A 12,989-nucleotide genomic window follows, 5' to 3' on the forward strand; every position below is an offset into this window, starting at 1 on the left:
AATTATAACTTTATATGACAATTTAAAATTTTAAAGTAATTGTTAGTTCACAAAATTTCATATAAAAATAGTACGTAATGAGTTCGAAACTTTACGGCCCCTCATTTGCATAAAAATCTCACATGGTCCCACAAAAATCTTTGTGTTATTCTAGATTAATAATGGATTTTGCCAGACGGAGAAGATCAGAGATTTATCATGATTATAACATTTCTGACATCCACTTAAAAAATGTGACAAGAAAGTGGCCATTAATAAGTCGGGTCAATTCTTCAATAGAAGGGTAAAACAAACAGCAAGAACAGCCAGAACACCCACCACCACCAACCACCCCCAAAAAAAAAAAAAAAGAAAAAGCAAGAACTATGAGTCCACGTTTTCTTAAAATTATAACTCATCTTCCAGCGCCAGCTATAAAAATAATTATCTTCCTTCAAGAAATTTTCTAATATATATATTCTTGGTGGCATAAAAGGACAAATTCTTTGGCTCTCCACTTTCACAACATGTAAAGATTACCCTAGAGTCATTGCCATCGATTTACTTTAAGTAATGGCGTGGCAAGTCACGGGCCTAAACTTGCAAAAGAAGTGTCCGTGTTGTGTCATTTACTTGTGATCACAACAAGTACAGGCTCAATGACAGAGGTGCGGTGAGCTCCATTACTGTAGTTGTTTGAATATCCAATCTTAAATTTTAAGTCTGTTGGTAGAGGATAACCACATGTATATAAACAATACATAATACCCGAAATAAGAGATGTGCATTGCTTTAATACCTCTCTCACCGGTAAGTCGAATTGGGAGCGAGTCATGGAATTTGACAAACAGAAAGCCCAAATGTGAGATTAACTGGGCAGAACAAGATAAATTGGTTGATGTTGCCCTTGAGGATGAAGATTGGTGGATGAAAGCCAAAGGACTTGGAACTACAAACGGTGGTAGTTTCAGTGCCAGGATAGAAACACGGAAACAAGGGTTCATTTTTTTTTAAGACTAGTCGCTCTATACCATATCAGAATGTTTGGTTCAAAGCTTAAATCAATAGATGGAGATAGATTACATGTGTTGGGAAAAAATTCTTAATTGATTTGAAGTTGACAAAACAATCTGTATTCTCTAATATTTGACTTAATGCAATGCAATATTTTTCTTGCAGATTGTCCTAATGTATAGTTACATATGATTGAATCCGATAGGAAATGCTCGGACGCTATTTGAAGTGCTCGGAAGTTGAGCGAGGGGCTCCCATGGAATCTTAGCAAATGGGGACATATGATGCATGACACTCTTATCTCATAATAATAATAATAATAATAATAATAATAATTATTATTATTATTATTATGCCAAACCAGCCGTGTTGAATTGGAGACAACTAGTTAGCAGACAAAGCTGAGGGACGAGGAAATGGGAGACGGCTCCACAGGGATGACTTTGAAAAGAGGACACCCAATTACTGGGGAGTCATCTAGAAGCTCCATGTTGGGATCTGTTTATCTAGAAAACATGAATATGTCGATAACACATTTCCCAACATCCCCACCTTTTCTCGACTTCTGATTTAAAAAAAAGAAACATTTTCCCTACCAAAACAAAAAACAAAAAAAATTCCCAACCTTTTGGCGGGTTGTCATTACGAAGTATTTGGGTATGTTATCACAATCGCAAAAGGCGAACAAAAAGTTAAAAGAGTGTGTTGGGAAAAATTCGTAATTGATTTTAAAATTAACAAAACAATCTATATTCTCTAATATCTAAATTAATGCAGTGAAATATTATTTTGCAGATTATCCAAATATGTATAGAATAAGTTACACGGGGTTGAATCTGGTAGAAAAGGCTTAGAAGATATCCGAGTGGCTCGGACGCTATTTGAAGAGCTTAGACGTTGAGTGGAGAGCTCATACGTTGCTATGTAGCTCAAGCTACGAGGGAGTAATTCATATTGAATTACCAAATTATTTTGAGATATCTTCAAGATGATTGAATTGACATATTATATCATCACAATGGCTATCAAATCAAGCTGGATCCATTCTTGAAGATTATCAATCATGAAGACCAATCAAGGACGTGGATTAAGGGAGACGAGAATGACTCGCATAATGAAGAACTCTATTTATGGAAATCCAAGATCATGATTGTATGTGCAATTTGATCTAATGGGAGATTATTTTTTTGGTTGACCTCAATGGCTACAAGATCCTTTGTATATAATCTCGTCTAAACGGGAAGTTTTAAGAGTGATTCTTTGGAAATCTTGCAACGGGCAATTGGAAATGGAGAAGTATAAAAGGAAGCCTCAATATTGAAGAGTGCACACGCAAGAGAGTAGAATCTGAAATTCCAAGATCAAGAGAGTTTTACATCATTCATATACTTTTGATCCAAACACTATAATACTTAGAAGTTCATTCAAGTGAAAGAGTGTTAGATGGGAAGTCTAATGACTCGAGAATTGTCACAAGTGTTGTAACCTCTAAGCTATTCATTAGTAGAATCCAGTTGATTGGCTGCCAGCATAAAAAAGTGGACGCAAGCTTAAACAAAGCCGAACTACTATAAACTCTCTATGCAAATTCTCCATCTCTTAAACTCTTCTTTATTATCTTATGATAGTTGAATTGTGCATGCCGCTGAATTTGAAAACACCTCAGGTCTTGTTAGCGATCATCATCTAAACTAAACTATGAGCTTATCTATTTAAATTCCGCATTAATTTCTATAGTTCATTGAAATTACTTATTTACCCCCTTTAGGTGATAACGCTAGCATCAACAAAGTGGAGTGGAATGATGGTTTCTTTTATGGGTACAACCACGGCCAAGAAAAAGTATAAAAAATGTCATCAATTTATTATTTTTTTATTAATTCAATTTTAACCTTTTTAATTATACCAAGTGAGCCCCAAACTTTTTTGCTATTGGTCAATCTAGTATATCACTCACATGGACGCCGTCCTCCTTACGTGGTGCGACCAACTCTGACGTGGATAAATTTTATAATCTTTTAGTATTTTTAACTTTTTTTTCTTCTCTCTTCTCCTTTTTTTTTTTTCACCTTACAACTATGCTTCGGCGAGGGCTAGGTCTAGATGAGGGTGCGCAACGCCCACGCTGGAGTATAAGACAATTTAAAGTTTGCTCAGAACATAACTCAATCTGTTTTCCATTAGATCTCTCTCTCTCTCTCTCTCTCTCTCTCTCTCTCTCTATATATATATATATATATATATATATACACACACACACAACAGATTGAGCACTTGATCACTAGGCCAACTACGCTAGGTGCTTGGCCTAACTCAAGTTCCAATTAAAAAAAAAAAAAAGACAACAATGCACCTCATAGGGTTCGAACTTATGATCTTTTCTATATCAATTGTCAAATAGCAATATCAACAATTTATTCGTGGATGATATCAAAAATCGTGAAAAGGAATTTTACAAAGACAAGAGGACGCGTAATTTTGGTCATTTTCAAAATTTGAATTTAGATTCTTTCATAATGATGAGTAACAATTTAAACTAATGATATATGAGAGATAAATAACATAGCGCGATTGTATAATTGACCAATTCAAATTGCCATTTGGTCTATTATTTGCCAGCCCAGATATGCGGTCATCTTCTATCTAGTAGAAAGTATGGCTTTTCATCAAAAAATTTCTGCACAAATTTCAGAATAAATGCCTTCAAAATAATTTCAACATAAAAAATGCTGGAAAGAATTTACGTGAGAGCAAATATCATTAAGATATAGGAAAGAAATTGTGCGTCAAAATTGACACAAGATTACTCTATTTTGGAGATATTATTGTGTTACAAGTACACTGTCAGTTCATTATAGGGAGCATCCTGACTTTGATAAGGAAGATTACCCATAAAGCCATAAAGTTATTACAATTGTGTCAATTCAATCCTTTTTTTTTTTTTTGCCAATTGAGTTCTTAAACTTTTGTCTTTATATTAATTCAATCCATCCAACCAATTTACGTAAAAAATCACTGACATGGATGTCGGCCACTCTATATGGCTCGACCGGCACCGACGTAGATAATTTTTAATAATATTTTAAAGAATTTTTATCAATTTTTTATTTATTAATTTATTTCTTTGTTTTCCTTTCCTTCTTCCTCTAGACAGTTGCCGATAAAAAAAATATTAAAATATTCTTAAAAATTATCTACATCGGCGCCATTTGTGCACGTAAGATGGTTGGGGTGGTCCATGTTAGCGATTTCCGGCTAAAATTAATCGGATAGAATAAATTGGCATAAATGCAAAAGGTTAATGACTCAATTAGTTAAAAAGAGATTTAAGATAGCAGGTTTGGGGCTTTTTGGGTAGTTCTCTTGAATTAGAGAATAACAAGATCAATATAAAAAGGAAAAAGCTACCAAAAACTCTAAACTATGCCGATCGTGACACATTCACCATAAACTTTTTGTGGTGACATAAAAAAGCTTAAACTTGTGCCCATGTAAAAGATTTACTCCAAACTTATACTAGTGTGATACATTTACCTCAAACTTTTTCTTGTGACATAGACAAACTTAAATATGTACTCGTGTAACACTTTTACCTCACAATTTAGGATGAATGCGTCACATGCCTATAAATTTGGTGTTCTTTTTTTGTCACAGAAATAATTGGAGTTATTGTGTCACACATATATAAGTTTGAAGTTTTTCTATCAAAAAAAAAAAAAAAAAATTGAGGATAAATATGGCATAGTGGGCATAGTTTAGAAGTTTTTTATGTTTTTATCCCAATCTAAAATGTCGCTTTTGCTAATGCTTCATGACATCATGCATGCGTGTCTTTTCATTCAACAATCAAAAGCGAATTAAATTGGACTGACAGGCATGCTGTAACACCAAAGGTAATCCTCTGCGCATTATGCCATGCATGTTTTTTGACTTCTTCTTTGAAAGATACAAATAAATACGTATGAAACCTCAAGGTTGCGAGAATTTCTAGCTTAGAAAGACCAAATGGTGATCTCCCCCTTTAAAATTGTAATAGATACATCATAAAATTTTGGACTTAAAAAGACAAGATTGGACATGGGTTTGGTTTAGAGCTAAAATTTTGGTCCTATTTCACAAAATTCATATGGGTTCTAAAGTTCATATGAGTTATGACTAAGACAGAGTCCACAACTAGTGCAATCGATCCGTCAATTAGCGTATTCAATTGTTGTAGCAGGTTATTAGTAGATCATATCTGACATTCAATGGAAGTTGACATGGAAATTTTCGAAAAAGTCCCGAACGTATTGCATTTTTGCCAATTTAGTCCCGAACATTTTAATTTTTCCAATTTAATTCTAAACCTTTCGCATTTGTGCCAATTCATTTCTAAACCCTTTTTTTTGTACTAATTCAATCCTAAACTTCTTGCATTTGTGCCAATTCAGTCCATCCAACCAACTTTTACCGAAAGACCTTGGCGTGAACACCATCCAATGCTAACAAGGCAAGTTTAAATATTTTTTTCATTTTCTTTCATTTTCGTTTTTTTTTTTTCATCTTCTTCCTCCATCGGTCGCCAATTCAGCGACCGGCTGGAGACGAGGGCTGGTGAGGCTCTACCTCGCCGGCCATTGGCTTCGCCACCGTTGGGCGAGGCTGCTCTCGGGTAGCGATGGCGAAGGTCGACCCTCGCAATCACCCAGAGGAGTGAGCTGGAATCGTATGAATGAGGACAAAGCTCGGCTCCGATAGAAGCCCTCGAAGCAGAGGCAGAGCAGAATGGAGTGAAACACCGGTCGATTTTGCGGGTTTTTGGGTCTAACCCCGTTGATTGAGTTGCGCCGGAGATGGAGAACGGTTTTAATGGGAAATTGGCTGATAATTTCTCTAGAATGTGCGTAACGATTCTCCTTCCAATATCATCTCCAACAATGATAGCTTGTTTCAGGTCATGAAAGTCGTTGAAGTGGCCGGGCGAGCCTCCAGATCTCGGCATGGAAGAAGATGAACCAAAAAAAAAGAGAATCAAAAGGAAGAAAAAAAATATATGAAAATATTAATATATTATTAAAAAGTGCCCCATTAGCGACGTTTAGGTCCACGTCGGTGCCGGCCGTCCAAAGTTGACTTGATGAACTGAATTTGCAAAAATGCAAAAAGTTTAAGATTGAATTGACACTAAAAAAAGGTTTAAGATGGAATTGACACAAATGCAAAAGATTTAGGAATGAATTGATAAAATTAAAAGGTTTATGATTGAATTGACAAAAATAATAAATTTAGGACTCACTACAAAAAAACAAGGATTTAACCACGGATTTTGCCACGAAAAATTGACCAAAATTCGTCGCTAAACTGATTTGCGACGAAACTTAGCGACGGAAAAATATTTGTCGCTAACTCGGCGTCGCAAAATTTAGCGACGAAAAACTAAAGTTCGTCGCTAATTAGCGACGAATTTTGCGACGAATACTTATCCATGGCTAATTAGCGACGAATAAGTTTCGTCGCTAATTAGCCACGAATTTTGCGACGAATTAGACTCCGTGGCAAATTAGCGACGAAACTTACCCGCCACAAATTTTACCACGAAAATAAATTTCGTCGTTAAATTTAGCGACGAATTTAGTGACAAATTTTCTGTTCGTCGGTAAATTTAGCGACGAAAACACAACGTTTGGTAGCTAAATTTTGCGACGCCGGATTAGCCACGAATTTTTTTTCGTGGCAAAATTCGTCATAAAACCCAATTAGCGACTAATTTTGCTGAATTTTTCATGGCAAAATTAGCGACGAAATTTTGATTTCGTTGCTAAATTTAATTTACTTTTGGACGAACTTTCCAACGAATTTTTTCCGTTGTTAATTAGAGACGAATCAAATTTAGCCACGAAAATATTAGTCATCGTTAATTTGCCACGAACAGTGGCAAAATTCGTCACTAATTTGCCTGAATTCGTGGTAAAAGTCATTGCCAATTACGAATTTAAAAGTTTAGCATCGACATAGCAAACACATGCGAAGAAATAAAAAAGTTCATCATAGTTTCAACCTTCGCTTGTTAAGATACTTCCATTCTATTCATTTTTTAAAAAAAATTATAAACTTAATAAAAGATAAATGTTTAACACAACAGATAAACTAATGATCATTAGTCAAATGTTTTGACACCTGGTTTTGGCTAGTTCATTTAGTCATATACAGTAGAAAAAAAATTAGGGATTGAACCGACCCATAAACAAAGTACCATTTGCATAACTACAAACGAATTGAACCGACCCATAAACAAAGTACCATTTGCATAACTACAAACGAATCTCGTGTATTGCACGTGATAATCTTATGGCCTCTCTGTAATGTTGCCACCGACTTTCGCACATAGGATCACCTCCTGTCGATTGCCAAGAGTGAGTTGAGTTTGAATTGAAAAGAAACCAATATTGTTTTCAAATTTCACTCGAATCCTTCGGCCCCATGGCTTCTTCAGAGCTTCGAACGGCGGCCAAGTACTCGAGCAAGGCGGCGAGGCTTATCGGAGCTCCAGTGCGGGTGCGCTGGGCGTAGCGGCCCTTCTTGAGGAAACGGGCGATGCAGCCGACAGGGAACTGGAGGCCGGCTTTGATGGACTTGGAAACTGCCTTCTTCCTCTCTCTGCTTCCTCCAGCGCCCCTGGCCTCCATTCCTGGTTCCGAAGATGGCACAATCTGAAGACAACCACAACGAAGCTTTCTGGGTTTCTTGTTGAGTGGAGATGTGAGAAAGCGACTGCACATGATCGCAGTTGCTTTTGCAGCTTTAATAAAGAGGACGGAACAATCACCGCCCGCAGTGGGATTTATGCACTTCGATTGCAGTTAATCACTCTGGTTTAATCGTAATTTACACATATAAACACCCCGCCCCACCCCAAAACCAAAACCAAAACCAAAACCAAAACCAAAGCCAAAAAAATCCAAACTTTAAATCCCAGATCGACCTACGAAATCTACCCAGAAGAAGATGCAGCCCCAAAAAATCTTCGCTCACCAGAGTCCGAGATGAAGCGATCTTCAAAATGGGTGCAGATTCAAGTTCCTGCTCAGCCCATTCGCGGTGGCGAGGAAGCCGACGAGGCCTGCTCTTTGAGGCGGGAGCGGCTTCCTCTTGTCTTCGTCATTGCCAGGAGCATTTATAAGAGCAGCAGATAAGATGGTGACATTTCAATGGTGGTGACACGCTGGCAATCCGTGCGGGGCTTTCTTTTTGGGGTTGGGGGTGTTGATAAACGAAGCACTAAATTCAATTAGCGACGAAATGTACTTTTTCGTCGCTAAATTAGTGACGAAAAAAATAATTCGTCGCTAATTTAGTGACGCCAAAAAAAATTCGTTGCTAATATAAATATTTTTTTTATTTATGTCAAATTAGCGACGAAAAATGTGGTTCATCGCTAAATTAGCGACGAACAAACTAATTTGTCGCTAAATTAGCGACGAAAAAATTGGTTCGTCGCTAAATTGAAATATTTTCTTTTTTATTTTTATTCATAGAGCTAATTTTGCGACGAACAAAATTTTTCGTCGCTAAATTAGCAATGAAAAATATAATTCGTCACTAATTTTAATATTTTATTTTTTACTTTTATTTTTATTTATATCATATTAGCGACGAAAAAATAATTTTGTCGCTAAATTAGCGACTAAAAAAAAATTCGTCGCTAATATTAATATTTTCTTTTTTATTTTGATTTATTTTATTTTAGCGACGAAAACGTGGTTCGTCACTAAATTAGCGACGAACAAATTAATTTGTCGCTAAATTAGCGACGAAAAAATTAGTTCATCGCTAAATTGAAATATTTTCGTTTTTATATTTATTGATAGTGCTGATTTTGCGACGAATAAAATTGTTCGTCGCTAAATTAGCAATGAAAAATCTAATTCGTTGCTAATTTTAATATTTTATTTTTTACTTTTATTTTTATTTATATCATATTAGCGACGAAAAACTAATTTCGTCGCTAAATCAGCGACGCAAAAACAAATTCGTCGCTAATATTAATATTTTTTTTTATTTTTATTTATGTCATATTAGCGACGAAAAAAGTCGTTTGTCGGTAAATTGGCGACGCAAAATGAATTTCGTCGCTAACATGACATAAATTGAATATTTTCTTTTTTATTTATATTTCTGTAAAATTAGCGATGATAAATGTGATTCGTCGCTAATTTTAATATTTTCTCTCTTATTTTTATTCATAGCGCTAATTTTGCGACGAAATCAACGTTCGTCGGCGATTAGCGACGAACGACAAATTTCGTCGCTAAGTTTTAAGAAGAGAATTTGTGACGAAAAACGTCGTTCGTCGCTAATTGGTGATGAAATAGGTTTTCGTCGCGAAATGATAGCAACAAATTTGCAACGAAATATGGTTTTCGTCGCTAATTAGCGATTAAAAGCATTGCTCGTGGCTAATTATTTTTTTATTTTTATTTTTATTTTATTTTTATTTATATTTATATCGTATTAGCGACGAAAAAGGTAATTCGTCGCTAAATTGAATTATTTGTTTTTTATTTTTATTTCTGTCATATTAGCGACGAATAATACATTTCGTCACTAATTTTAATATTTTCTTTGTTATTTTTATTCATAGTTCTAATTTTGCGACAAAAATAAAAGTTTGTCGCTAATTAGCGACAAAACGTGGCCTTTTCGTTGCTAATTGGCGACAAAGCCTATTTTCGTTGCAAAGGCTATAGCGACGAATAATATTTTCATGATTGTTTTCGTTGCTAATTTGTGACGAAATTTTTTTTGTGGCCATTTTCGTCGGAAATTAGTGACGAAATATTTTTCGTGGCTATTTTCATCGCAAATTAGCGACGAAATATTTTTCGTGGGAATTTTCGTCGCAAATTAGCAACAAATTTTTTTTCGTCGCTATATTAGTCGCTAATTAGCGATGACTTTTTTCGTCGCTAATTTCGTCGCAAATAGCAACGAATCTTCATTTTGTCGCTATTTTCGTCGGAAATTAGCGACGAATTTTTTCCATCGCAAATTTTTCGTGGCTAAATCCGTGTTTTTTTGTAGTGACTTTTTTTGACAATTTTCCCGAAGTTGACATTGCTATTGCCACTTTTTTCTATAATAGCTTTAGCAAAGTTGACGTTAACTTTACCGGATACAGCTCAACTTGTTTCCTTTTTATGAATTTATTATTATGATTATTGACTTCTTTGCTTTATATTTATGCACTTTTGTATGGATATTAGAACTGCACAATTGGTAATTAAAACCCAAAAGTATTGCATAAAAAACTTTATAACTAAACGGGCACTAACCAATATATTAAGATCTCGGCACTAACCAATATATGAAGACCTCGTTTTAACTCAATACTAAATCCCGGACCAATTTAATGATTTATGGATGGCTCGGGCTGGACTTTCACCACGTTCATGCCCCCGTCCGTAACCCGATCCCCAAGCTCGCTCACTAACTCGATGAGTTGGTCCATAAAGCCATTCATTATTCAAAGGCAACAATATATGGAGAAAGAAATGATAAAAATGAATCTCAAATGAGGTCGGGTATGAGTCGGATCGAATATAAATCTAAAAATTTGTATCACAAATAAATATATTATAACGGGTTAAATGAGTCAATGTGTCGGACCATTTATGATCCAACCCACTACTACGCATACATGTTATAATTCATAGGTTTCTAAACCAATTAAATGTGAAAGCCATAATAAAGGACCAACACAATTTTGATTATATTAATATCTCGTGATTCACATTCTCTTTTGAATGATGATGAAATAGACACGCATGCATGTTGTCATGAAGGATTAACATTAATGTCATTGTTAAAATTATCTTATTCTTATCAAACTCCAGGTGCTTACCAAAATAAACCCGCAATGCACATATAACATAATAAGTAATAACACCTAAACATGGCAAAAGTGACGGTCCTTGTGGTCCAAAAATCGCAACTTATATCATGCAATAACCTACTTTTTTTTTTTTTTTGGGGTCAAACGCAGTAACCTACTTAAAATGACAGAAAAAGATCATATCCATTGAAGGAAAATCAGCGTAGCCTTCTTGCTTTAATGTTTTTCCCTAAAATGGATAATTTGTCGTTACCTTAGAGTCAAAGAAAAATCCTCAAGTACAACATCCACCAAAGTATCACTATCGGAATCTTCACGTCTATTCTCACTCAATTCTACTGAACAAATTGCTGCAAATAGACAATAAAGAAATTTTCGTTAAGCCATGAAAATAAAATATAATTAAAGTGAATAGCACAAAAAGTCTTGAACAAGTACGTCCGTGCCATATTTGCTCCCAAATAATTTTCATGTAACAAAAAATTCGCCAAAATAAAATATACGTGACAAATTTACTCTCTATTAACTTCCGTTTAATATCTCGTTAAATTGCTGACGTGAAAACATACCCAATAAGTAAGTCAAATAATCAGCGCAAGATGTGAATTCGACATGAAAATTAACATAAATTGATCGCTTAAACGATGTCGTTCGAAGGCCAGATATGATATCGATTCCTATGGGGGAAGTGCAGTTGGCCTACTGATCGAGTGCCCAATTTCTCTTCCGCAAGGTTACCCAAAATAATTTTTATAAAGTTCCAGCAATGTAATGAGCAAACTTTTGATTGTCTTATACTCTTGAGCAAACTTTTGATTGTCTTATACTCCAGGGCTCTTGGACTTCGCTACATCCTGCAAAAAGAGATGTGGACCGTCAATGTCCAAGTGTTATGCCGCTATGATGGATTCTTCAACCTTCAATATTACGGTCCAGATAGTATCGAGTAACTGAGTCAAATCGAACATCCACAGTGAGTATGGGACTACTATGGTTATACTCCTGGAAGAAATCAACGCTAATTGCGCACTCCACCCTTTAATTAACAAAATTTATTCTCATTTCGTGACGAATCAATAAAAAATGCGATGAGGTAGACAAAGACGTTGTAATGACTACCCGCTAACATGTTGGGTTGATGGGAATTACGTTATCGAGAAAACAAATCCGTAGATGGAGCTTCTAGATACCTCTTCAATAATTGGGTGTCCTCGTTTCGAAGTCATCCCTATGAAGCTGTCTCACATTTCCTCGTCCCTCAAATTTATTTGCTAATTTGTTGGCTCCAATCCAAATGAGGTGGTTTGGCAAAATATAAAAGGAAAAAAGGGAAAATAAAAAGATGTTTGGCTTTGTTTATTATACTTAATAAGACAAAAATAAAAAATTCCTTAAAATATAAGATTGTCATGTTTCATGTGTTCCCGCCAGCTAGGAATCCATGTAAGTTTCAAAGAGACTTGACCTTTTGAGCACAGAAAATCATAAACATATTACATATGTGCCAATACAATCCTAAACATTTTTATATTTTTTCAATTGAGTGCTTTCGGCCAATTTTGGCTGGAAATCGCTGACGTGGACGCCAACTATCCTATGTGACACGATTTGTGCATACGTGGACAAATTTTAATAATTTTTTTGAATTTTTTTATTTTTCTATTATTCTTCCTTCCTTTCTTAATGTTGCCAGCAAGGGTCGCCGAACCTTCACTCGCCACTGGGCGAGGGTCACTAGGCCCTCGCCGACTATGAGTGAGGGTCGCCGGTAAAGGTTCGGAAGTTTCAAGGGGTTACGTACATTAAGACAACTTTTTAGACCCTTCTATTAGATAGGATGAATAAGATAATGTATTAATATAATGAAAAATATCAAATTGATACACCTGTAACAAATTTATCCCAAACTATTTTTTTGACCACATAAAATCACAAACTAGTATACCTACAACAAATTTATCCCAAACTGGTATTTGTGACAAATTTACCATCCGTCAGTTTTTCAATAAATTTTACCATCAAATTGTTGCGTTGGATGATATGTAACAGTTGATGATGTACTAGTTAAGGCTTTTTACTCTCTATTTGTCACAAATGTATCAGTTTGGGATTTTTTATGATATTA

General features: G+C 35.3%; 1 protein-coding gene across 1 annotated transcript; it reads right to left on the reverse strand.

Moving 5' to 3' along the window:
• Positions 1-7,424: 7,424 nt before the first annotated feature.
• Positions 7,425-7,751, reverse strand: LOC115753827 (probable histone H2A.5). The gene has a single exon (XM_030692650.1). The coding sequence runs from the start codon at positions 7,749-7,751 to the stop codon at positions 7,425-7,427; it is 327 nt and encodes a 108-aa protein (XP_030548510.1).
• Positions 7,752-12,989: the final 5,238 nt, after the last annotated feature.

Source organism: Rhodamnia argentea, chromosome 1, assembly GCF_020921035.1.
Source record: "Rhodamnia argentea isolate NSW1041297 chromosome 1, ASM2092103v1, whole genome shotgun sequence".
Taxonomy (NCBI): domain Eukaryota; kingdom Viridiplantae; phylum Streptophyta; class Magnoliopsida; order Myrtales; family Myrtaceae; genus Rhodamnia; species Rhodamnia argentea.

What these genes read in the sequence shown, in the direction of transcription:
- LOC115753827 (XM_030692650.1), bottom strand. Translation starts at nt 7,751, where the DNA reads ATGTGCAGTCGCTTTCTCACATCTCCACTCAACAAGAAACCCAGAAAG.